Consider the following 27,357-nt stretch of genomic DNA (forward strand, 5'->3'; position numbering starts at 1 on the left):
AATCTCCGTCCCCCTTGAAGGCCTAGTACTTTAGCGAGGATGTTGTTAAGAGTTTCTAGACGCTGAAAGCGTGTCATGTACATCATCTGAAAGCGGTTGGGAAGGTGGGGTTGGCTGTGGAGGTGGTATTTGAAAAATGTGATCAAACATTTTAAATGCATAAAACATCAAATTGACTGTACTTTCAATCTTATCCATTGTCGGGTGACGAACTTCACTAGTCCATAAGTGGTAGTTCTCCAGACTATCCTCCTATAAAATGTATTTAATAAGATATCAATCCAAAAACTAAAGTATTGTAATTATTTTTGTAATAAGTAAAGAAATACAATGTTATCACTGTGCAGATTAATGCACCATTTTGAAATACCAACCGACGTGCAATTCTTCTGTACCATTCTATATATTGTGAATGAATATGTAAAGATTGGATCAGAGAATTACTGTCGACAATTTGTTAGTGCCTTGATTCCCAGAGCGCTATCTAGTGTCGGTATTCGGTCATCCAGTTTGTGGCCGAAGATGTAAATTTTATTCCATGCATAATATTCGTTTGACGTGATGGTGGTGGAACGGGTTGAGCTAACCCAAATTGTCGTAACACTCTGTCAGATTGATACCACTCTATAATATGAAAATAAATAAGTGGCACAATCGATCACCATATTTGTCTTCCTTGTAGACAATAATCTGGCATAACATCCACCACATCATTAGAGTATGGCTCTCATAGAAACTGCGTAGATAAAATAATATAAAAGGTTAAAATTTATTATTTGGAATTGACATGTAATTAAAAGGTTAAGAATAATTACCTTTTCGGCTTCCATGCGGTCTAGTTAGTACCAAAGTTATACTAGCACATGTGTTGTAATTTCGATAATAGTTCTAGCATTACTCCACCTATATGGTATATTGTTTTAAATTACTAACAAGATGTTGGATTTAAGTAAAATAAAACTGTATTATATTAGGGTAGAACACTAACCGACTGCCTATCGGTGTATCTGAAATTGAATCTATCTGGAAGATGGTTAGCACAATTGCTTTTATTTTTATCCCAGGCCCAAATTTGTAAAATATGCAGTGCGCCGCCCATTTACTGCACCTATAGTGATGTAGCTCTGCATAGCTCTTTATAAAGCCAAATAAGGCACGTTGCACCCTAGTTATATTGACCTGTTGTGTTAAAATTTGTTAGAAGTGGCAAAAATATTAGATAGACCCTGTGAGCAGATCTATCTACAAACAGTGATCTACCTATTAGCCGTAAGATGAATGCCCTGGCATGCCTTTGAATAGTAACATCATTTGTGTAATCTGGAATGTGGTCAAAGTTATCCCTCAACCAGGTTAGTGCAAGTGAATTGCCCTTCATTACATCTCGATCAGGGACCAACCCTAGTAAATCTTGACATAATAATTGTCAAGACTGTCCTATAGACCCAGTAACAATATTGCCATTAATAGGCAATCCATATATCATTCCCATATCCTGAAATGTAATAGTACACTCTCCATGAGATGGCATGAAAGTATGTATCTCTAGTTTTCATCACTCAACCAATGCCGTGATGAGGTGGTGATTTAAGTGGAAGAAACCTAGTTAAACTGCTCCATAAAATCTACTAGCATGAAGATATGAGATGAGTTTGCCATTGATATCGTGACCATATAATACGCCAGCAGATTATCAACATGTGATTACATCAACATCATGTGGCTCCTTCCACACCACTTAGGACTTATAAGACTGCTGCAAATGTAGCACTGAAGTATTACATGGTTATAGATTGATGAAAATTCTACTGTCATGTGGGGCCTCCATTCCTACAAATGGTTATTAGAACTGTCGATTCATGTATCACTTATTACTTTTGCTATAATTGGTGAAGAATAAGAAGTTAAAAAATTAAAGTGAATTCACATGGCAAATATTTCTCTTGAATAGCAAGTGATGAAGACAGAAGATGAAAGTGAACCGTTAAGCCATGTGACAAGTATTTCTTTTGGTGCAAGAGATAAAGATAGAAGATGAAAGTTAACTGTTAAATCAGAGGGCAAGTATTACTTTTAGTGCAAGTGATAAAGACAGAAAATGAAAGTAAACTATTAAGTCACATGACAATTATTTCTTTTGGTGCAAGTGATAAAGACAGAAAATAAAAGTGAACTGTTAAGTCACACATCAATTATTTCTTTTGGTGCAAATGATAAAGACAGAAGATGAAATTAAACTGTTAAGTCACATGGCAAATATTATTTTTGGTGCCTTGATTCCTGGAAGATGAAAGTGAACTGTTAAGTCACATTGCAATTATTGTCGGTAAAAAAAAAATTCCTATATATATACTGAATTATACAGTTATTGAGGATGTTGGCACAAATACAATGGATGGTAGTTCTTCATATCGCAGGAATGGTCGACTATAGATGTTGTCTACATTTAATGACGATTATGTTAAAGAGAGACAAACTCATACGCGAGAGTATTACACCGGACTATGTCGTAAATGGGCTTATTGCATTAAAGAGTTACAAAACCTTGTGATTGATTGCCCTAAGCTTAATGCCACAATTGTCAAGCGTGAGTCACTCACAATGATAAGCACATGCTAATGAACAAACACATGCTAATGCTCGCTCACTATCGGAAGTGGAGATAAATAATGTAATATCATCTCTAATATACGCATTAGATATTGATATGTCCAATGATGAGTAATGCGACGTTGTAATGCCACTTTTCAATAGAAATAAGAATGTCACTATATTTGGTTGTTAATCAATGTGTGAGTAACTGAATAACTCTTTTATAAAACTAATAAATCATACACAAATACATAAGGTTACACTTAATGGTCTGTGTACATAATTACAAATACTAATCTTTATCAGACATTTCAATATCAGATGTACAATCGCTTGATAACATCATATTGTAGTACATTTGATATTGATTTAAATTCCCATCATCTAAAAATTATGTTGCTTTTGTCTTTAAAAATTTTATATTTAATCTAATAGTTATTATATTGTTCTCTCCACAAATACGATAAAGTGCGCAATGCATTTATTCAATATTTGATGTTAATATCACAATAATTTTACGATATTGATATTTAATTTCATATTAAATAAATTACTCTCGTAAAAATTCTGATTGTTATATACAAAATATCCTTTTTGCATTATATTATATACATAATTGGTATTGTGCAGATGAGAATTAAATAAATATATAAATTCATCATATAATAACTACTTTCTATCAATTACTTAAAAAAATATTACGTGTACTACAGTAATAAATAGCGAAATCATTGTGGATATATATTTATTATAAAATATTATTAATATATAAGCAAATTTTAACAGTATTTTGATAAATAACGTGATAAATATTTTATAAAATCCCCACTATAATTATCAAAGAAGCGTTAGGGCACCCCTTTGACAAGTGCCACATTGACAAACGCAGGTACCATTTTTAGCTGTCCAAAATTTTTTCCCCAATCCCAAATCGACAATCTTTCCAACCCTTAGCAAAAAGCTAACTCGCAAAAAAAAAAAGAAAACCGACTGGATACAAACGAGTGCAGAGGCAGCGATGCATCTGAAGAAGCCGTTATGGAGCGCCGGATTGAATGATAGCTCCAGGGAGGCAGATCCTCAGGCACAGGCGTCGGCCACCGCTGTGGAGGAGTTGGTTAACTCTTTGAACAAGCAGCGCTTGTATAGAGAGGTCACCCTCGCCCTTCGAACTAGCCTCAGAGACGCTAGCGCTGAATTCTCCTTCCTCCGCGTCCGCGGCCTCCGCTCCCTTCTTAACTTCCTCCGATCTGTTGTTCAGTCCGACTCCACCATCAACCTCTTCTGCCAAACCCAATCTATTCCTGAACTTCAAGGTTTGCTTCCTGCAAAGTCAATTCAATTCAATTTTACTTACTCAATTGAGAGAAAAAAGGACATTCCATTATGATTGGGAATTTTTGAACGGCTGTGGTCAGTGGTTCCAGTGCTGTTTCGACATTCTCTCAAGGATTCAGAGGATGACAAGGTGGAAAGTTTGAATCATATATTCGGGGTAGAGCCTCTGAATATTACTGGTCCTTCAACGGGTGCAGAGGTTGCGCTCGCACTTCGAGTTCTGGAAGGTTGCTGTCTTCTCCACAGTGAGAGCACGGTGTTGGCTCATAAATACAAGGCTATTGAGGTGCTATGCATAGATGTAAATTTTATTTCATGTTTATTTGCCTTATTTCGTTGCTTTAGGAACCTTTAGATGTATGGGATCCTTGATCTTACATATTAAAAATTAGGATTGAATTTGTTTAATGGATCTGTGTAGTCCTTGTAGTCTATTTTCATTCTTCCATTGATGGACAATGCAATTCGTCTGGTATATCTCTAAAATGGAACTTGAAAAATGAATAATGAAATGAATCATGGGCTTAGGACCTACTTGGCCACCTTGTTTAGCATTTGGTAACAGACTGTCATTTGGTAGCTACATTATCAGTAATCGAAACTGCTGTTGGTGCACTATGCTCTACCTATCAATTTCATAAAGTCAATGTTCTAAAGTACAATTACTGCTTGAAATGTTCATTCTACGAGAATCTTGTTGTCATCTTTACATTTCTCATCGTCTCTTTGGCGTTTAATAATATCAAATTTCGGTTCTGCTTATCTCTATTGTTTTTTGTTAGATGGGCTCATTCAAAAAATTGACCACTTTGATTGGAAATCTCTGAGTCACAGGTTTTGTTGCATATATTATCAACTAGAGGTGCATCGGAGCAAGGTGCCTGTTTGGATGCTCTAATCTCAATAATGCTGGACTCATCATCCAATCAAATGGTATTTACTTTTCCTATTTGAACTTTGAAGCCTATTCTTAATCAAGTAATTTTTCTGTGGTTATACTTCAGTTTAAAGCCAATCAGTTTCTGTTTTTTGCGTATATTTTGTTTTCCCGCAAAATTGTAAGAAAACCCTTGGCTGTTATAATGGGTTAAGTTTACAAGCTTATTCATATTCATACTTGGTCAAATTGTTTAGACGGAGCTTCTTTATTGCTTTCATGTCCTGCAAGTAAATGTCCATTTTTAGCTTTGAATTCAAGCTGAATCTCATGTATTGTTTACTTGTTGGCAAGAATTGTTGCTCTCACATTTGCAATGGATTTCTTGTAATCTCATGAAAAAAATATTATTGTAACAGTTGATTTCAGAACAATAATTTGGTTTTTAAGTATTTCATGGAGTATAGGCAGAACGTTGGAATTCTTAGAGCCAATCCAAGTAGTTTACTTGAGTATTTCTGATTGTATTACAATCTTCTTTGTGTAGAATAAAAATGTGGTTCAGATTACATACTTGGTAGTTTGTTGACTAAGTTCTCCCATCATTTTCTATAGATAACTGGAGACCAGGGAACTTGAAATTTTATAGCTTTCTTTAAGGAAGGACTTTAATGTTTCTTTTTGCTTTAAGAATGGAAATGTTCCCAATATGGGCCTAAATCAGAGAAATAGTTGCTGGAAAAATTCCAATCAAAATTACGGTTTTGACTGGAAAATAAAATGAAGTAAATGAAGTCCAGGATGCAATGCTCTTTAAGCAAAAGGGTTATGCTGCTGCTATGAGCAGCAGTTGTGCTGTGCATGGGAAGGTTGTTTTGATGCTATCCATCTTCTATATAACTTCCATCGGCCCAGAGAGAAACTGCTTTAAAACTATCCTATTCCTATTATGAGCTAGGTTTCTTTGGCAGCTTCAACTCCAAATTTACTGATCTATTATACTTAATTTTGGTTCTGATTACAGAACTTGCTTATCCAAATTGATATAGATAGACATAGGATGGGAATGTTCCCACTTTTGGGGGCTAGAATAGAGAAATAGTTACTGGAAAATTTTTAATCAAAATTAAGGTTTCAACAGGCAAATAAAACAAATTAAATGAAGACCAGGATCTAATGCTCTTGAAGCAGAAGGGTTGCCGCTGCAGTGAACAGCAGTTCTGCTGTGTGCATGGTAAGGTTGTTTTGAGGCAATTCATCTTCTTTATAACTTCCATAGATCCAGAGAAACTGTTTTTAAAACTAAATGATTTAAGTTAGTCAGTCTTCTGGGATCACCTATTACGGGCTAGGTCTCTTTGCAATTTTAATACCAAAATTACTGATGTGTGAAACTTAATTTGGTCTGGGTATAGAAGTTGCTTATCCAAGTTGATATACTTAGGATGGGCATTCCTATTTTTGGGCCTAGAATCAGAAAAAGTTGCTGGAAGTTTTTTAACTAAAATTAAGGCCTAAACAGGCAAATAAAGTGAATTAAATGAAGACCAGGATCTAATTCTCTTTTTGCAGAAAGCTTATGACACTGCTGTGAACAGCAGTTGTTTTGTAGATGTTTAAGTTGTTTGAGCCTATTCATCTTCTCTATAACTTCCCTACTTCCAGAGAAATTGCTTTGTGACTAAGATTTTAAGTTTTCTAAGTCTGATGGGATCCTATTCCTGTTATGGGCTAGGTTTCTATGCAACTTCATACCAAAAAGTACTAATGCTTGAAACTTAATTTTGGTTCTGGTTATAAAAGTTGTTTATGCCAATTGATGTATACCTATTTAGAGCTGAACTTGGACCTATTTCATAGGCTAGATCACAAAGTGCCTATTTGGCATTGTAGTTTGAGGGCCAAAACAGATTTTCAAGACTACTGCTTCTTTTAATATAATGGTGAAGTAACTTGTTAGCCGACCTAGCCTCCACAAGATCCAACTACAAGTGACAACTGATGCTGTCACGTGTTGCTGAGATTTCAGTGTTATTGCTAGGTTTCTGTTGTCATTTTCTTAAGTTGTTAATTGTTGGCCCATTTTCAAAAGTCATATTCTTAGTTAAATCATGTTCATAGTGGGTAATCCATAATGTGGATAATGCAAGTTAGTTTTTTGCTTTTCTTTAGTGGTAGGAGGATGATACACGGTGTTGCTTGCTGGTTCCCTGTATTTAAGGGATGGTTATGTCTCCCACTTGTATTTGAGTGCAGCAATACAATAAAAGAATTATGAGAAAGTTTTTCAAAGTTTTTTAGTACTTCAACTCGAGATTTTCATGTTCTCTCTAGGGAGTCTGTTCTATTGCAACCATAAGTTGCAAAAAGAAAATTTCATCTCCAAGAAACTCCAATGATAGACCCATAGGATGGATCCATTTCTAAGGATCCTAACAATAACTATTCTCTGCCATCGATCCAGCAGGAAGTGAGCCAGCTAGCCTATGAACTCTGTTTTCTCAACTGCATTCTGTGGCATGGAAGCACCATCTCAGATGCTTTTGAAAAAATAGTTTGAAAAAAGTTGTTTCGTTATTTTAGCGTTTATATGACTGAAACTTGTCAATCTTAATTTTAAAGCATTTTTTAATATCCTCTCACTAATATATTTAAAAAAGTGTTTTTTTTCAATAGCAATTCCTACAGCATCCAAACTTTGACCTGTCCTACACTAAGAATTCAAGTACAGCCCATGTCAACTTCAGTGAAATTCTGGATATGCTTTATCCTTGAGCTTGGTTTTTCCTGGAGCTGCTTATAGCCTATTTATTGTACTTAAACAATGCACAATGAAACTTTGCTCTTAAATACTTCGGTTCATCATAATCATGTGCAGAAGCTTTAAGGGAGATACTAAGGCTGATATCATTACCTTGGAAACTTAAGCACCTTAATGATATCCAATTTTTTTTCTGCAAAAATGAATGATAATCTTTAATTGATTAAAAAAATTGATTTATCTGCTTCACATTTCTGTTGTGTGTTAATGTATACACAGGATTTTGAGGTTTGTAATGGTATTGAGGAAGTGACAGTGCTCATTAGAGACAAGCAAGTGGATGAAAATCTCAGGTATTCATGATTGTTCTTCATCTCAATACTCTTTCTACTTATTTGACAAAATGGATCTATTATATGTAATATCAAGAATACCACTGGGGAAAAGGGAAACTTAGCATATACCCAATAAATTGTCTTAGTGGGTTAGCACCAGTAAACACACATTGATACCCAAAAACCCCCCAAGTTCTCGCACTATTACTTAGGGCACTCCTATTTTAACAGCTCTATAATAAATTCATAGATAAGGTAACTAAACTGTCCTCATCAACCGTGTGGTTAATGAGCACTTCCTCTCAGCAACTTTTTTTTTTAATCAACATATGGGATCATGTCTCCCTCTTTCATTTTTTGTTTGAACATATGAGAGCATGTCCCTGTCTTTAGCAGGACCTAATTGAATCAATCTAAAAGATATCCTTAATGACAGCCATATTAAAAAAAATAACTCAAGTTACATTTCTTCACATTTATATGAACATGTTTCTCCACTCAATCTTTGAGTCCACCCAATGTATATTTTAAGCAACATGTTTATCCTAAATTCAAGCTTAGCAATCAGTAGAGAGAATCTTATAAAAAATAGAGGGAATCTCTAAATTCAAGCTTAGTTTCCGACCAGTAAGGTATCTTATAAGACAGTAAAAACATCAGTCCTATGAAATTTAAGAATAGAGAACAAAAAGGAATAAAGTTCTGGAGCACCTGAGAGGTGGGAGTTTTGGAAGACTTGAGTGATCTTCTTCTTCTTTTGGCCTTCTTTGGTTTCACTGGTGCATGCTGATGTTTGAGAATTAGATTATAGCTGTTAATGTTAGTGTTGATTTCTTTTTCAGTTTTGGATTTGTCATTGGTTTTGAAATGGAGGTAAGTAAAGTGTGTGCATTAAGCATGTTCATTGCTTAGGATATGAAGTAAACTCATTTTATTTAGTTGTGATATGGTTCATTTGCATCTGATGAAGGCGAGAGAGTGAAAGAACTACTGGATTCAATGTGTTTTTATTATTTCTTTTTTATAAACAAAGTATATGAGACAGGGCCGGATATAGTGAGTAGAAGTGAAGAGGCAGCATGTTTGTGACCAAAGTTAAATATCTGTGACAATGTAAAAGGGGAGGGGCATGAATTCTATATAAATTCTGAACAGCTGAAATTTATGGAACCCACAACAACGAAGTTCCTATTATAAGCTTCTTTTTTCAATAAAAAAAAAAAAAGAACACTTGTCTGCTGGTAGTTGAGGGAGGGTGTGTTTGAAGACAAGACTTCCTTTTGGTGAGTTGTGGCTGTCAAATAGACTATTCTGCAGCTAATAAGTAGGAAGTCCTTGAGATTTCAGTAATAATGCCAGAACTAAAAGCAATTTTTTTTCCCCCGTGTTCTGTTTGCTAAAGCTGAGCTATACCTTGCAATTCCAAGTTTACTGCTAAGCATGATTTTGCCTCTCATTAGGTTAAAATGCGGGGAGTTCTTGCTGCTACTCATCGGACATGTTAATGGGAGGGAAACGCCTCCTATGGTTACCATACATGAAGACATAAGGCGACTACTTGGTGAAAAATCGGCTTCCTTGATATGGGCTGCGAGTCAATTTGGCTCAACCCTTGACCCGGAGCAGAGGTTAACTGCCTTGCATATCCAAGCTCGCAGGGTGCTCGAGTCACTGGATCTGTATTAATTTTGAAAACATGGTTTTACCTCTTGAAATTGTTTCGTCAACTGTTAGTATTTGCTCAAAAAAAAGGTTTCCGAAATTGAATCTTGTCATATCAGATTCCACTTGCGACTCTGTGATATCGCGTTGGCAAGATTAAAATGTATTATCAAATTTAAAACTTTGAAAAAATTAAGATCTATTGGAATTTTGACAATCTACATTCAAAGACTGCATTTATTCTGAGCTGTTAACAAATTTTACAAATATAAAAAATAAAAAATAAAAAGCGACGATAATTCAAATTCTATGTCGAAGTTTAAAGTAAAATTATATTCTGCTTAGTTTAACTATTAGATGGGAGGCAAAATTATATATCGGTATTGCTGATACTATGTAAAATGATTAATATATTTATGTATATATTTTCTTCATCTTGAAACAACAGTAGTTGTATAAATTAAATAACAGCTGTTTGAAACTTTTATCTAGCAAGTGTAAACCACCTATCGAAAATGAAATCTCCACCAGACATCCCCAACCTCTAATTCAGACGTCTCATGCATCAATTCCATTTTCACCGCTACGCGGTGGCCGGGCTATGGCATTTGCGAGGTATAAAATTTAATTGCGAGTCTTAGGTTCAATAATTTTAAACAATTTACTAAGTAAATATAATTTAGGCTGAACTGAAACCTGCTTAAACTTTAACTCAACCTGCCTTTTTACAGTTCTAATCTATGATCAGTTGGTTGAAGTTGAGCTACTACCAAGAATAGAGCACATCCCCAGGGGTGGTATTTCCTTTTTGCTTTTATCAGGTTCACGTGTGTATGCAGCATATATCTACCATAAAATATATGACCCTATAGATTTTTTTTATTATTTTTCAATGAAAAAAAAAACTCATTTTTTTTCATGGATTGAGCCTTATAACAAGTCCACATTCCGTAGACATAATTATTTCAATATCAAAATTGGATTTATAGTAGGAAAAGTTGATGAATGATAATAATTTACTCAATTTTATAATTATAATTGAGCATTGGAAAGTTTAAAAAAAATTAATATATAATTTTTTATCATAATAATAAAAAGTGTTATAAAATTTAAAAAATATTTATATTTAATTAAATTAATTTTTTTCTTTATTTGAACGAAAATATATAATTTAAATAAAATTATATCATAATCTTCAAATTTTTATTAATTTTTATCTAAATACTTAATTATAAAAAAATAAAATAAAAAATAAAAAATAATTTAAAATTACGGAAACGAAAATCACAAATTAACTTCTCTCCAGAAAGAGAGACTATGTATCATGCAAACCAAACAAATCAATATTTCATGTTAAACTTTTCACACTAAATTATTCCCAACTAAAAATATCTTGTTAATATTTTAATATATTTTTAAAATTAAATAATTAATAAATAAATTTCACTCTCATTTACAGCCCAATAATAAATACATCTATGATAAATCTCAAATTCTATTCCTCTTTCTTCAATTTTCGTATTCCATTAAAAACAATAAATTTCACTTTAAATTAAAATAATAATTAATTAATTAAGGCTCCACTAGAAAAAACAATTTAATAAGGATCGGAAACCTAAAAGTGAACGGTCACAGTCCAGTCCGTGACCCATGATCCGATTAGTGCGTAAAAGGGAAAGGAAAAGCAAACCAAAAAAGGAAAAAAATATTCGTTAATTGTAAAAAAAAACTAAAGTGACAGAAAAGAAACAAAAGAATCGGAGGGTTTGTTGGCGAAGATTGGTTTGGCTCAACGAACGCTTCAACGGCATAATTTGCCGGCCAACAAAACCACAACAATGCTTCTGCCTCTTTTCCTTCTCTGAGATCTGATCTCTATCTCTCTCTCTCTCTCTCAATTCCCTCAAATTTCTCCAATTTCAGTTACGATTCTCTCTTTTTTCCTTCAATTTTATCCGTACTCTCTCGTTTTAGGGTTTCCGTCAATTTTTATTTCATTTTTCTTTGTTTTTTCCGGTTCTCGATGAACAGATGGCGAATTGAAGAAAAAGAAAAAAAGAAACAGGGATCACAAGAAGAAGTGTTGTTGGCATTGGCGGAGGGTTTGTGTTTTGATCGGGAGGACGGTCCTCAGGTGAAAGATCTGAGGTTTTTTCCCTTTAACTTTTGTTAAAGAAGATCAGCTATCAAGAATTTTTTTAAAAATAAAATAAAACGAAATGAGCGCTTCGAGGTTTATCAAGTGCGTGACGGTCGGTGATGGTGCCGTTGGTAAAACTTGCCTCTTGATTTCTTACACTAGCAACACCTTCCCTACGGTATATCTCTCTCTTTTATTTTTGAAGTGTGGGGGGTTTTATAGAGAACACGGTATTGTGGTCGATTGTTCAACTGGCTAATTTCATTACCCATTTTGATTGAAAGTGGGTTGCTTGATTTGGAAATTTTTTGTACATTGGTTTAAAGATTATCGGCAGTTCTATGCTCTTTTTTTTTCTCCGAAAAAATGAAAAAGTTTATTCATTGATGAAAGTTGAGTTTTGCTGATATACTTTCAGACTATCGTTTTTGTGTATGAAATGCTTTGCATTCCGCTCAGCACTCTCCATCCTTTCTTCGAATATTTTGTTTGCTTTTCCTCATTTTGAGGACGTGATTGAGATCATGACGTGCATGCTATCTGATTTGGGTAATTGTTGCTAAGCATTAGATAATCTCGTTGTTTCTATAAAGCATTTGAGGTGGTAATTTTTTGAAATATAATGCCATTGGCTTAACTCTTTGCATTCTGTGTTGAATAGGATTATGTGCCAACTGTTTTTGACAATTTCAGCGCAAATGTGGTCGTTAATGGGAGCACTGTTAACCTGGGTTTGTGGGATACTGCTGGTAATATTCATGGCTTTTCCTTTAAATCCCTTTCTCTCCTGGTGCTTTTCATAACTTTCTGTTTCATATTGCGTCTGATTTTGTTACTACTTGAACAGGCCAAGAGGATTACAATAGATTAAGACCTCTAAGTTACCGTGGAGCTGATGTCTTCATATTGGCATTCTCTCTCATTAGCAAGGCCAGTTATGAAAATGTTTCTAAGAAGGTTAATACTATAACACAAAGTCCATATCATTTTTCTTCAGGACAAACTCACTATTTAGAATGTAGATGAAGAGAATTATAATCCTGATCAAGTTCCTTATTTGGCTTTATTTGCAGTGGATTCCAGAGTTGAAACATTATGCACCTGGGGTCCCAATTATTCTCGTTGGAACAAAGCTTGGTAAATTTTTCACTGTATTGGTAACATGCTATTGTCTTACCATTAGTGATCTATTGAAAGAGTTGCAGAACAGTATATCATATGCTTAGTGGTCATCTTTTCCCTTTGTATATACTTGGCGATTTGTCTTGTCAACTACTTTTGTTCACAATCCTCCTGTTCAAGTTCAATTTAGCTTTAGCATGATCATCTGAAGGTTCAATAATCTGCCATGCATAGTTTGCTTATAATCAGGTAGTTCATTATTCTATATCTGATGATTTTTGCTAAGCCACTTATACTATACTGGACATGTGCACCCTTTCTTTCTTCTTCATATCTGTTTCATTAGTTAGGTGAATTCTGATGCCTATGTTTTTGCAGTTTGCTTCATGATCTGTATTTTGAGGTCCAACTTGCACAGCCTTCTTGTTAGTAATCATGTTTGTAATCCATACTTGCAAGTGAATAATTTGCTATGAAATTGAGTTGTCAGGCATAGGATATTATAACACAATTTTTTTTTTGTCCAATTGATGACATGAGAAAAGGGTGCTTGGTAGAGAACAACAATGGAAGGTTTTACTGATTAGTCGGTGGATGCTGTGGATTTTAACCCTGTGCCTTTTATTTCTGGATGTTGAGATTGTGGGAAAAAAAATTAGCTTAGAATGATTACTGACTTGCATAGAGAGCCATAATTTTTAGAAAACATTCTGGCCTATCATAAATGGATAATTAAGGACAACAGTACATGTGATTGCTCAACCCTGACATTTTTGAAATCCACTTTGATGGGGTTTGATACCACTGCCTAAAAAATGTTGATATTGTTAATCTTATTTGGCTTCTTTGTGTGAAGTGTGAACAAGGCTTGTTTACTATAATACCGGTACCTTTACATCCTATGGCAGCCTGCTGAAATTAACTTTTATAAATTCTCTTTCATTATATTCTTACATTTATGTTTATCTTCATAATTGTTTTACTTGATCATTTTTTATTTGCCATTTCATTCTTATACCTGTTTTTGTTTTGCCATGGAACATTCTATCCAAAATCCATGTTTACATGTCATCTTTGAGTTGGTCCTAATTTTTTGTTTTTTCCAATGAGCCAGATCTACGGGATGATAAGCAGTTCTTCGTAGACCACCCTGGTGCTGTACCCATTACTGCAGCTCAGGTAAAGATTTATGCTGCATGTTCTTATATACTGGAGTATTTTGTATCTATTGAGGATTACTTGAAATACTCGATCACTATTTCATAATCATTGTTATCAATATTACCTTTTACTTAAAAGGGAGAGGAACTGAGGAAGCTGATTGGTGCACCTGCGTATATTGAATGCAGTGCAAAAACACAGCAGGTATATAGATCTTCCAGCAGATATTTTATTGCATTTTGATTGGACTTGTCCTTTTCAACCATGTGAAATTTGTGATATTCTTCCTGTAGAATGTGAAGGGAGTTTTCGATGCAGCTATCAGAGTTGTCCTTCAGCCACCCAAGCAAAAGAAGAAGAAGAATAAAACACAAAGGGGCTGTTCCATATTGTGATTGAAATGAGGAAGTTACAGCCTCTTTGCTACCGTGTTCCCCTTTTTCTCTTCTCATTGCTCTTAAAGAAGCTCAATTATGGTCCCAACAGAGTAATTAGGATCTCTGTGAAGCATCAGGTGGTTTGATTTTGCTTTCTTGTATTATTGTGGAAGTCTAACTGTTGAATTTGGTTATGTAATTGCCCACCTCCTTCTATTAAGTCCCGGTTTTGATATGTTTTTATGCATTAGTAGACTGGAACATCCCAGTTAGGAAAACAACCTTTGCCTCGCATGGATTCTATCTATTCGTATCATTTCAAGGGCTTGGCTGTGTTGTGCTCTGAATTATTAGCAACTTGCTGGTTTCTGATACAAATTGTAGGTTCGTCATCATTCTTATTCTTTTTTCCTTTCCTATAAATAAATAGTTGAAGACCATCTGCGTGGGTTTATAAACGCTAGTCTGCGCTTGCAATTTTAATATTTCATTAGAAATGTAAATTTCGTGATGGTTCGCATTATATTGCAGTTTGAGAATATAGGTGATATCTGAACTTGCATTGGGTTTGCATTTTATTATAACAATTTGCCAATCAAAGTTGTCAAAGTACGAGTACGATTCCGAGATGTTATGCGAGGGACAAATAATCTCGCAATCACGGGTTTCTATCAGCCCTTCAGTTGTCCCGTCCATCAGGGACCGCTTCAGCTTGTGGGCTTTTTGGGTGTGGACGTGCTTATTTGTGGTTGTAAAATAGTAGTAATTGTATATAACTGAAGCTTTAGATCTGTTCTCTTTGGCTTGCGATACTTCAGCATACCCTGTTCTTAAGACACTATTAATATCCTTGTCCTCAAGGCAAACTAAAGTGGAATGCTGGTGAGTACTGCCTATACCCTCCCTGAAGGTTATCGTTATAAAGCTTCTTCCCTTTCTCCTGGTTGCTCCTGTTGAGGTTGGTGGGTTCTCTGAATTTTAGCCTTGCATGGCTTAGATGAGCGAGGCCTTGGTGCTTATCATATCTTCTCCGTTCCCACTTCCCCGTGAATTGCGGAAGGCTCAATGGATGGTGTTGGCTTTGCACTTCATCACCCGCCAGATCTTCTATGTCGGGTCTTCTACCCAACTAGGCCTTAGGGTTCTTTGGTGTGAGTTTTGGCCATTTGATCTTGATATGGGTATGAGCCATGTTATCTCTTCGCACAATGAACTTTAATCTTTCAACAAAACCGGAAAAAGAAAGGGGAAGCTCATCCTATCCGACTTCAGGGACTAAGGAACCTCGCAGTTGTGCAGGCGAAAAAGGTTTTAAATTTGACAAGTATTAATGTTTAAGCTATATAAACATAGAATAATCATTTTAAATTTCTTAACATTTTTAATTTTTTCAAAAAAAATAGAGTTTTTTTTTAAAGAATTTTAAGCTTAATCTTATATAAGCGCTCAATTCCACAGAAATTCGAGGTCTCCGCCATGTGGCAACAAAAGCGTAATATAGAAAATTAGCTAATTTTATTTAGCTAAAAAAACGAACTGTAAATGATACGATCAAAAACATCACGGAAACATTATATGGAGAAATTTCCCAAATGAAAAATTATATAATTTTTAATTAAAGTGTGGAAATATTCAAATGAGAGGTAAACATAATCCCACTAATTTAACAAACGATCAAGACCCTTCACTGGTCAAATTCTTGCCATAAATTTCAGCTACCATATACAAAATAAAAAACAAATAGGGGCAAAAATCATAATCTTTCGCAGTCCACAAGAACTCGAGCGTAAAAACTCAACCTAAAAAAATTGATTAATTATTTAATTTAGATAGCTCATCGATTTTAATTTCTACAATTCATATAAATTTAATCGGTATTCGTTAATTTAAAAGGGCGTAACACATTATTTTAAATAAGCCATTGAGGGGAGATAAATTTTAAGGTTAGGTTGGTTGAATTTTAATTTTTAAATTTTTATAAAATTTAATAAATTCTGTGTTTTGATTTAATTAAAAATTAAAATTTAATTTTAAAAATTTAATTTCATGAAATTGGTTATAATTAAAATCAATTCCTATCAGATAGAATTTAAAATAAATTTTTCAAAATTTACACATCTTTTGGATTAAAATGTCTTCCCAAAATAATTTCTCTCAATAATTTAGGTGGTAAAAATAAAAACTATAAAATTAATTTTTTATTTATCTACTATTATTATATATAAATAATTATATAATATATTTTCTTTATTTTTTAATTTTATAATATTTAAGTTTATTTTCTCTTATTAATAAAATTGTTTATTTTATTATGTAAACGATTATATTATGAAATTTATTTTAAATGTATTAATATACTTTTAATAAATTTTTTTTTAAAATTTTATGATTAGAAATTGAAAAAGTAAATCTGAAAAATGCACTTGTTAACCGGATAAGCTGCATTTTTAATAGATTTATATTTTTATTAGTTATTATAAATTTATTAAATATAAAATTTTTTAATATAATTTAAAAAATATAAAAAAAAATGAGTTATATAAAATGCAATTTAATTCTGCGAGTCGTTTAATTCTAAAAAATGCAATTTATTTTAAATAAATTCTATTTAATATTTTATTAAATTCCACAATTTTTTAAAATAAAATTAAATCAAACCAAATATTATGTAAGAAAATGTCAAACTTAGCATTTCGCTTCCGGAGAAAACTGACATGAAAAAACTTCGTAACATACATTGAATTTTTTCAAAAAAAAAAAAAGTTAAAAATCTTTCTAGATTGAGATTATGGATGAAATTTAACCCATTGAATCAACAATTTTCCTTTTAATATAAAGTGAATATAGCTATTCTTTTGCCTTTTTCATTATTGAATATGATTGAACATTTTCATGTAAATTAGGAATATCAAACTTCACAAGTTAGAATGCATGCCTTTAGTATAATTGAGATTTTCTGAAAATTGTCGCATCGAAACTGACGTGATATTAGATAAAAAAGAATAATAATTAAAAAAAAAAAAGTCATCAGTACTCATAAAATATCCCTCAATTAAGCCCATAATATAATAAAATTATTTACTTCTTAAATCTATTTATCAAGGCAGTGTACCTTGAAAAGATTGAGGTTGTTTTCTGCCAACACAAACTAAAAAGTTTCAAACCCATAAAGCCTCGTAACGTTCCAAACAAAAATGAGAACTCATTGAACATATCAATTCGCGTATATATTGTGCAGCTGGTATTCAATCAGCAAGCTAACTGTTCAGCCATCAATTAAGTGTAAAACATTGCCAAACATAGTTATCATAAAAAACCTCAATAAAATAATAGGCACCGTTGCAACTTTTGTGCTCACAATTAAATTTCCTAAATCATCAATAAACATGTGGCAAATGATTCAGTACTAACCCAACAAACAAGCAGACAGGGTTTCAACATTACTCTGGACTGGTATTGACATGGATCAAAAAACCACTTAACCAACAACACAAGCACATCACATAAACTCCTGTCAACACAACTAGTCGACGACATCAATCATATTTGAATCAAACCATTATGCCTTGATGGGCTCATACCTTTCACCGATCGCTCCCCCTTTCTGTTTCTGAAACTGAATGTATCGCACTGTGCTGGCAAAGAAAGCATCAGCAGCAGGGTCTGGTGTACTGGAGTTGCTTTGCATCTCAGTCGTGATCAGTTCAATCAGGCTCTGAATTGCAGCAGCATTTATCTGTGGGTTTCCCCTCTCAAAGAAATAAAGATACCTTCATAAACAAGAGAAGGTTAGAGTTTTCATCTTCAACTCAGAACAAAAATAAAATATACGAGATAAATAATTGTTCATTAGAATCAGATATGGAAAAATTACTTGTTTAAGATCTCAACAAAGAGTGTAGCTGATCCAGTGCTACCTCGTGCAGCATTGGACATTTGTTGAGCAGCATTTGCAATTCTTAGAGCACGCTTTAGACAAATTAGAACCCTGGCATAAATAAATAACATATAGCAAATTAATAATAATACACCAGGAGAAAGAATTCTAGTTTCAGCTCCAATCCCACCACCACCACCTCCCAAGATCAGGAAAAAAAAATGAGACCCAAAATAATGGGTCTCATCACCCTCCTTTTTGCAGTAAAATGTCACTGTCATAGGAGGACATCACATGTAAGGCACTAGCTGATTAGATGCTTGGTACACAATTAAAGTTGCAAACACGTCATCAATCATGCTGATCATTTTTGGCCTTCACAAATGCTAAATGCTTGCTACCCACCTCTCTCCATCTTTCATGTTATCTTGATCATCAACCCAGAAGAGATGCGCACACCCATAAACAGCTCTGCACTGATCAGGCTTCTTTAAAAGCTTAGCAGAATACTGCTCCAATCAAAGGTAACATACCAGTAGTCAGTACAAACAGCCCTGAGTATAGCAGGTTAGCAATTACATTAAAACTACTAAATGCCTTAAAAATTTACCCCTGTGGCTTTGTGTGTTAACGTATCCCTATTCTCAACACCAAACACATGCATCCTTTGTAGAGTCCCTATGATTAAATGCAATGCAGTAACCTGCGCCTTGGAATCCTGTTACAGTAAGGGTGCATTAACTAGGTAAATGAACAAGTAGAGATCAATTTATTTGAGTAGGAAACTATGAAGGTTGATAATTTACAAAGTTCGGTATCAACTCACTGATACTTCTTCTTCATACAGAATATATGCTTGGGTGAAAAATTCATAAGCAACAGGTTCTAAATCAGAGTCATTGGCAGCCTGATCAATAAGTAACCACAGAAAAGAAAAATCAAGATATTAGTAGGATTGCCAAATGGACCCTCAAGTATTAATATTCTCAGGTTATACCTCCGCACACTGTAAGTACAGCCGTAATGCCAATTCAGGTGCTGGGACAGTTGATAGAACCTCAATCGTCTGAAACACAATGGTTTGGCCACCAAATATACCAAGTAAGAAATATTATCATGTCTGTATACTTGACAGGCAGAAAGCATAGAAAAAAAAAATTAACCTGATTTAAAAGCTGAAAAATTTTCTTTGGTGTAGTTGATGATTCATCTCCAAACGGATTTTCATCTTGGCCTTGCAGTGTCCTAACCAACTGCTCATAAAGATATATTGTAAACCAGGGATTGCATCACTAACAAAGAATTATTTATGGGACAGAAAGAAAAGATTGAGGAACTTTTTTTCTTGGGGAGTGAGATTGGAATAGCCTTCATTGGCAGATGGCAGTGGAAAATTTTTCAGTTATAATGAAATATAACAGATTCAAAACAAATAACTGGCTATTATACATGCTGCCAATGCAGATAAAAGAAAAGTTGTTCCTCTTTCAGGTCATGCAACTGCAATTATCATTTCATCACATAGGCAGAAACAAACCTTAAGAGAAGAAAAGACAAGAGGAGGAACAGTGAAGGGTAAACGCCTTGGCCCTCCAGTCATGATCCACTTCCTTACTGTACACATGATCTGCAATATTAAGCAGAAGTTGACAAAGCTTTAAAATTAATATAAAGCAGACCAAAATTCAATCCAATAACATTAATCATCTGAAGTATATATCAATAATAACAAAATAAAAATTTTAGAGATTAAAAATTATTGAAAAAACAAGATAGAAATCAAAGAAAATGTTTAAGATACCAATTTAGTTAATAATTGAAGCTCACATTGCAACAAACCAATACCTTGTACATTTCCTCCGGATCATCATTATCCAGCATCTGAATAAGACGTGCAACAGAATTCTGCTCCTCTTTGAAATCATCTTCATCAACCTAAAAGTGGAATAATAGTACTTCACATTAAGAAAACACTGTTGCATGTGATGGTTGAATTTAAATAACCATAACAGAAGAAATAACAAAAATAGCAATTGCATTGCACTGATGGCAAATTCAAACAGCATTTAAAAGCTCTATTTTCTCATGGTTATGATTTATGCAAGATATTACGTAAGTCGAATGAACTCCAAATAACCTCTTCAAGCATTCCATCCAAATCCTTGATAAGCCCTGTGATTAATTCAAATAATGCCTCAACCTACATTATGAAAAAAAAAAATTAAAAAAAGAGAAGTCAGATTAGAAGAGCTCATTTTAAAGACAACAAAGAGAATGGGGGAGAAACATACCTTGTCAACTGTAGAAATGTATGTGTTGTTTTTCATAATACTTTGAATTATGACAGATGCCATAACTTTATTTGTCTCACTGTCAAGGTATTTCATGACCTGGGGATAGTTTGAAAGCTTCAATGCAGTGACAACATCATTATATTTCTCCAATGGAGCACTTAAGAGTGCTACAAGTTGTTTTGTGGCTCTGCTGTCGTCAAGCTTTCCTTTGCTTGATAATCTCTTAACACATGCTCCCTGAACAATAGAGACAAGGATTCTCTTTAATACACAACAAAAAAAAATCTAAAGAAGGCACTCAGATTGATGCAACTATAAGTTGGTTTCCTTATTAATGTCATCGTGCCAGCTAGTCACATAATTCATTAAGGGATGAAGGTTGCAAAATATTTGCTATGGAATATTACAGCACATTATTTGTTACTACAAAGTTTTGCAACTTAATCCAACACCAAGTATGGTTAACACTTCCAGCCAAGCACATCATCCAATCACTTCAAACTTAAAATTTTGAAGTAACAACCATGTGATTAGGTCATTCAAGGAGAAAACACTCAGGAAACAGCAGTAATAAAACAAGTGAAAACAAAATTCTCTTTTGATACATTCTTCAGAAGAATAAAACAGTTTCTGCACCAATAACAAACTGACATTTCAAAACAAATCTTGCAACTGCCTTTATCCATGAAATGTTTTCCAAAATAATGGATGCATAGAAGCAGGTTGGATCGTTCATGAAGCACATGGAGCTGTTTTAAGTGCTTGTCTATCATGGTTGTATGGCCCATCTGATCCAATGATAACAGAAGCCATGTCTCTTCAGGAAGTTCTCAAATGGTACAACATTCTACAATCCATCATGTGAGTATTGAAACAGAGTTTCAGAGGGTTCAAGCTGTGCACAGTAGGCATTTGGCATTTTCATATTTTGGTTCTCTTGTTCACAATTGTAAAATTTATGCTTAGTTTTGTGCACTATTATTTGTTAGAAGGTCAGCCATTTTGTCACCCACCTGTTGGCAATGACAACTAATTCTAGTTCAGATCTTCAGAAGTAAGATTCAGTCCCTACTGATTTTATTTGTGAAGTTGTACTTTCTGATTTGGTTTAATAGAGTGTCCAGTTTTCCTCAAAAAAAAAAAAAAAAAAAAGAAATACTTGGAGAAGTGCAGCAATTGCTCGACAATCCATCTCAAGCTTGTTTTGTAAATTATCTTTCTTCAAAATGCTTCTAAAGTTCTAATAGTTCTCAATACATAATTCTCAGGGAGAAAAATTCCAAACTGAAGTCCGAAAAGAAAAAATGTATCACCATTTGAAGTTACATCAAAGTTACCAGACTGCATTTGTTCAACTAAGAGACGGGGAAAAAAGGGCAACTAAGTTGTCACATCCCAAACTTTGTTGTGATTGAAAATCACTTCCCTTGACAAACCTAAAAGTGAACTGCAAATGGAACGGTACTTTAGTAAGAGACATACCAACACTTGATCTGCATAATCCAGACGATCAGGATGAACATGAAGTGTAAATGTAAGGAGAGATGAATATAAAGTCACAGCTCCAAAAATAGGCATATCAATCTGTGCTTCTATGACCTACATCAACAAGTATTATATTTGCAGGTTTAAATGAAAATATACAATTTAATAATAAAAGAAGTTACTAATGACATGGAATAATAATGTTCATTACTGCAAAAATTGAAAACAAACATGGGCCCTATAATTATTTATTTAATCTTACCTTCCCTATGGCATTGTTCAATTTTGAAAAAGCTTCAACTTGCAAGAACTCAGGTAAAACTTCTGGACTTGAAGCTGCATAATTTGAGAGCCTCTCCATCAATCTAGAGAGCACTGTCTTGATATCAACAGATGGCTGTGAAATATAAAATATATAATGAGGAGAAGACTTAGTAGCTGAAGGTGTGCATCATGGCACAGAACAGATATAAGCCAACATAGGACATGCCAAAAGATACATCACAGCATAACAACAACCAACACCAAATTCATACCTGAAGCTGGGGGCAAGCACCCAACAAGACTTCAAGTGTTTGCAAGTGATACTCATCCGGGAAGACTTGAATAACACAATCCATCAAATAAAACTGCGCAAGTTCATCTTTACAATTGACAACCTGCCAAAATAATTAAGATCCAAAATTTATTCTCGGGCATGCCAAGTATACATTTTCTGTGTGCGTGTGCGTGAGTTTTTTTCCTTTTTTTTTTTTTTTTGAGGATGGGGGGTGGCTATAGAAACACCTTCCAATTGAAAATAAACGACTCAAAGGGTTAAACCTGTTCAAGGACTCTGGGAAGCACAGTATCTTTGTACATGTCAAGGTCAACACCTTCTATCTGACTAAGGACATGCAAATTCTTCCCAACCTATTAAATATCAGGAAGCAAACACTTAGCCGCCAATGAGTACACAACATATATTGCACAGTTGCATTGTGGAAATTAACCATTTACAGGTTATAGGAATTACAAGGTCACGTAGTTCGCTCCTTTCTTTCTCCCGCTTCTCCTTTTCCCGGGCAGGTCCCTGCAGACCAGAAAGCCCGACAGCAAGCCTCAACTCAGGATCAGCTAAGAGTATGAATGATTCATAAGCAGTATAAGACCTGCATGACCAGAAATCATGCCCCCATGATATATTTTACCTTTACGACATGCAAGCATTGAGATGCATGCCAAACATGAGAGCAGGTAGTCATATGTATTTCAACCAACCTGATGTTGCATGCGCACCCACAGCTTATTCATTTCAGTGAAATTTTGCAGTATGAACTCCACAGCATCCATAACTGTGTCAGCATCCCTAAAGACATTCAGAGAACAAAGCCACCTGTCAGTTTCAATCACAGTCCACTAAAGGAATACAAAATGAAATAACAAAATAATGCCAATATTATTCAATCAGCTAGCTGCTATAACGTGATTTGCACGGGCCCATATGTTATTTTCTTAATACAACTAAATAGATGGTTTTGTGTTGTTCTTCTGCAGAGACATACAACACAAGAAACCATATAATTGTTAGAATCATATGATTCTCAATTCAAATCAGTTCCCAACATTGGCGATTTGAAACTATAGACTATAGGTTAAATCACAAAACAGCCTGAATCAAGGCCGTCTTGAGTGAATGAAATGGTAGATTAGCAATTTCTTTGCTTATCAGATTTGTAAGAAGCAATAAGTTTAAAAGTCATATTTTTACTTAAAGCTTACTGTGAGAAGACCCTTACATCCTGCCCAGTTAATTTGAAATGAGATAATCAAAATAAACAAACAAACAAATCCTTTACATACCTAAACAGTAAAGAGAACCAAACAATTCTTGCCACATGCATGAATCCACTGATATACAAGTACACAGCCAAGCTAATGGTGGACTTACACATTCAACAGGTACTCTTCTTCTACCTGAAGATCTTTTTCTCCATCTTTATATTTATTCTTCTCTGTCAAGTTTTAGCTAGTTAACTATTGTTTAACTATTGTCACGTTTCTTGCTTTACATGCAAAAGCATTTCCAGGCGTCACATGATCACTCCATATTTGTCAAAATGTCATATTGAGAATTATCTTTTGTAATGATATATATTGCTTTTGATAATTTGTACCAAATATTATGATTCTATTCTTGATTCAAACCTTGATTTGAAAAGATCTACCTCGAGTCATCTAACCAAGACCTAATCTTCACTAGAACCAGTCATCTAAACAAGACCTAATCTTTACTAGAACTAGTCCTTTAACTGGTATCAACACCTCTAAATTCTTTCTCCAAACCTATCGAAATAAACACTCTTACCTAAAAGTCTAAAGAACCAATAACAACCATGTAATATGATATCCTTACCTTTCATACTCAAAACCAAGGTCAAGCAATTTATCCCTGCTGACTTGAGAAAGATAACTTCTTAAGAAGAGCCCCCGTACAGGATTTTGAATTCCACGACACATTTCCACAAGATCCTTAAGGACATCCTTTGCAGGAGCTTCGTTAGATTTTATGTACACAGATCCTACAGTACAGAGGAGATACCTGAAAGATTGCCCACAGTACGATGCAAAATAGCATTAGCACTCGACACATGTACCATTTATTATATTAAGTGAAATCCCTTAATTAAGCAATCCAACACACAACCAGAATGCTCCTTCTAAGAGATATGTATATATATATTCTTTAGAAAATATATTACCTAGATGTGGATTATTTACTAAGAATATTAATAGTTATTTCTATTTAACATTTAAAGCCATCTACATCGCACAATCTTTTTTGCTACATCCCAAAACATGAAATCAGAGTTGAGTGATACAAAAAAACTAGATTATATTAGTCGATTGAAATTAATGAAGCTGTCATATTTGAATTAACGTGTAATTGGCAAAGAATGACTAAATTTATGAAGATTGTTGGTTGGCTCTAAGAACTTTTAATACCAATAGTGCATCCATTTTTTTTTATCAAATTTTCACGCCCTGATAACAGGTCAGTGCAGACATTGGGCACAAAAACAGAAAACTGTAATATAGTGTAACAATAATCGTTATAAGAAAATACCCTTGGTTTGCAAGAGCATGAGCGACCAATCGTGAGGATCTAACATAGCAGGTGAATCATGATTGAATAATGTTAGAGCTAAGGGAATTGCTTGCTTATATGTTCTGTGAGCATAGTTCTTTAGGTGTTCTCTTCATAGTTTCTGACAACACGTATGGACGGTTTCAGGCCATACAAGCATGAAAGAGCATGAAGAAAAAATTTTGAAAATGACAATGAACTTACAATCTTGGCAATATGTTGCCAGCGTGCTGCACGAGTTCATACAAATCAATAATCGAGCAACCACGACGCGTCTCTTCCTTAAAAAACATCTCCAGCTTCCTCAATTCATCAAATGATCGCATGTCTAGGGCATCAAAGCGCATATCACAAACCAAAATTTATATATTTCCTCCTTGAAATCAAATATCAAATCAATAAATAAATAAAAATCTGGAAATAGATCTTAAAGGACGAGGAATTACAAAGTTCATAGTACTTGTGAGGGGAGAGCTTCGAAGTCCGCAGTTCTGAGAGCATCTGTGCTGAATACTTCAATACGTCTCTGATATTGTTCGAGTCCTGAGAAAATTAGGATTACCATAACTTAACTCACTCTCCTTGCAGAAAAGTTAGCGAATCTTCGGTTTTCTCGAGAAACAAAAAATTAAAGTAGATATAGGGTTACCAGAGCGCGATGCATGTAGAAGGCGTTCTGTTGAAGGCCAGCAATTCCTGCCGCCAACCATTTCTCTTCGTCTTCCACTCCGTTTGCGATCATCTCTCTCCCTCCCTCTCTCTCTCACTCCAACACGATCTTAATTTTTATCGTCGTATCGATTTTGCGTTTTGACTTGCTTGTATTCCACGACTAACCTCAACTACCTGTCAAATACTTACTGATATATTTGATCGGTGTGATCCTGCGCTCTTCAGGTCTAGGTTCGGCCCTCGTCTCTACCATTGGCTGTAGGAGGTAATTGAGCTGATCGAATCTATGCCGTCCACTCTGTTGGATCTTGATGAGGCGCGGCTCTTGACACTACGGGTTTTGCCACCTCAACGTACACGGTACCGTTTCGTGACTACGTAGTGCCTTCAATTTTATTTTTCAAACGTTTGGAAGATTTTAAAAGAAAAACAAATCAAACCTCGAATTAGCGATGGTTGATGGGTTTTTATGTATATTCTTATTAATACAGTTTTATTGTATATAATTGGATATAAAATTAATTTTAATTTAATATATAATATACTTGTTAAGTTGAATTTTATTTATTAAACGCATTTTGCATGTTGCATGGGTTTATTATAAATTTATAATTTCTATATAATTTCATACAAATTTTTAATATAAAATATAATTAATTTTCAATAACTAATTAAATAAAAAAATTCATTTTGCACACAATAAAATTAAGAAAATAATTTAAAAATATCATTTAACTTTATTTATGACAAACAAAAATAAATATATAAAAAATTAAAATTTTCTTATATATATTCATATGCAACTAACTTTTTTGAAATTTCAACTTTACTTATATTTTCTCTTTGTTTAAAAAAAAATCAAAATTATCTACCGTTATCTATTAATATGTGAGAGGAGCTACTTATGTTATTGGAGTATTGAACAAAATTTTAATTATTAAAATCTTAATTATTTTCATTACCATTGATGTAATTTCCAAAATTTTGTTAAATAAATCTTTCAAGAATTTGAAATTATTATTTTACTTATATTGACGATTCCTTTCAATCATAAGAAGGTATCACATCATTTTAGATTGTTGATAATATATTTCCATGAAATTATTTTGTTATCCAAAGTGAAAATCTCTGAAATATTTTTTAAATCTTTGTCAATGCAATCACCTCATAAGAAAATTCAAATATTTATTAAAATTATATTTTTAATGATTATAGTATTTGAACTATCGTTTTAAACTACTCTCAGCAAATTATACACTTTCTATGTTCCATAAGTTTTGTCAATAATCTTATTTTTAACAAATTATTAATTAATTGCTTAATCACATTAGAATATGTCATTAATCTCTTATTAATCTAATTTTTTTTATGAAATGAAAGTTTTATTGAGCACTAATTTTTTGTATTAGCTTATGCTCTATATAGCTATTTATCTTTATGTTTTACATTATACTAGAATTTATTTTGATACTAAATCATATAAATAACATATTATAAAACTATAGATAAATTACACATTGTACTTTATTTTTCTTTT

The 27,357-nt window shown here is 33.7% G+C and overlaps 3 protein-coding genes across 6 annotated transcripts; 2 read left to right on the forward strand and 1 right to left on the reverse strand.

Moving 5' to 3' along the window:
- Positions 1-3,460: 3,460 nt before the first annotated feature.
- Positions 3,461-9,665, forward strand: LOC110599593. Of its 2 annotated transcripts, none has more exons than XM_021757323.2 (5): positions 3,461-3,908; positions 4,020-4,216; positions 4,765-4,863; positions 7,848-7,921; positions 9,364-9,665. In XM_021757323.2, the coding sequence occupies exons 1-5, from the start codon at positions 3,611-3,613 to the stop codon at positions 9,587-9,589; spliced, it is 894 nt and encodes a 297-aa protein (XP_021613015.1). In that variant the 5' UTR covers positions 3,461-3,610; the 3' UTR covers positions 9,590-9,665. The 2 variants fall into 2 exon arrangements, with proteins under 2 accessions (XP_021613015.1, XP_021605727.1); XM_021750035.2 differs by having other exon boundaries at positions 3,465-3,908; positions 4,011-4,216.
- Positions 9,666-11,215: 1,550 nt separating this feature from the next.
- On the forward strand, positions 11,216-14,687 carry LOC110620810 (rac-like GTP-binding protein ARAC1). The gene is made up of 8 exons (XM_021768322.2): positions 11,216-11,487; positions 11,597-11,883; positions 12,367-12,454; positions 12,553-12,662; positions 12,779-12,842; positions 13,942-14,006; positions 14,127-14,192; positions 14,282-14,687. The coding sequence occupies exons 2-8, from the start codon at positions 11,785-11,787 to the stop codon at positions 14,381-14,383; spliced, it is 594 nt and encodes a 197-aa protein (XP_021624014.1). The 5' UTR covers positions 11,216-11,487; positions 11,597-11,784; the 3' UTR covers positions 14,384-14,687.
- A 2,981-nt stretch (positions 14,688-17,668) lies between these two features.
- Positions 17,669-26,095, reverse strand: LOC110628754 (vacuolar protein sorting-associated protein 35A). Of its 3 annotated transcripts, none has more exons than XM_021736043.2 (21): positions 25,798-26,095; positions 25,595-25,691; positions 25,353-25,476; positions 24,417-24,602; positions 23,282-23,369; positions 23,037-23,093; positions 22,844-22,933; positions 22,558-22,680; positions 22,284-22,418; positions 22,019-22,135; positions 20,534-20,773; positions 20,380-20,442; positions 20,088-20,177; positions 19,780-19,869; positions 19,406-19,495; positions 19,240-19,308; positions 19,069-19,149; positions 18,853-18,960; positions 18,648-18,751; positions 18,240-18,353; positions 17,669-18,135 (listed from the first exon to the last, which is right to left on the reverse strand). In XM_021736043.2, exons 1-21 carry the CDS (start codon positions 25,888-25,890, stop codon positions 17,925-17,927), a joined length of 2,370 nt encoding a protein of 789 aa, XP_021591735.1. In that variant the 5' UTR covers positions 25,891-26,095; the 3' UTR covers positions 17,669-17,924. The 3 variants fall into 3 exon arrangements, with proteins under 3 accessions (XP_021591735.1, XP_021598908.1, XP_043814673.1); XM_021743216.2 differs by having other exon boundaries at positions 25,609-25,691; positions 25,798-25,832; XM_043958738.1 differs by lacking the exons at positions 25,353-25,476; positions 25,595-25,691; positions 25,798-26,095 and having other exon boundaries at positions 23,037-23,172; positions 24,417-24,598.
- Positions 26,096-27,357: the final 1,262 nt, after the last annotated feature.

Source organism: Manihot esculenta, chromosome 1, assembly GCF_001659605.2.
Source record: "Manihot esculenta cultivar AM560-2 chromosome 1, M.esculenta_v8, whole genome shotgun sequence".
Lineage (NCBI taxonomy): Eukaryota > Viridiplantae > Streptophyta > Magnoliopsida > Malpighiales > Euphorbiaceae > Manihot > Manihot esculenta.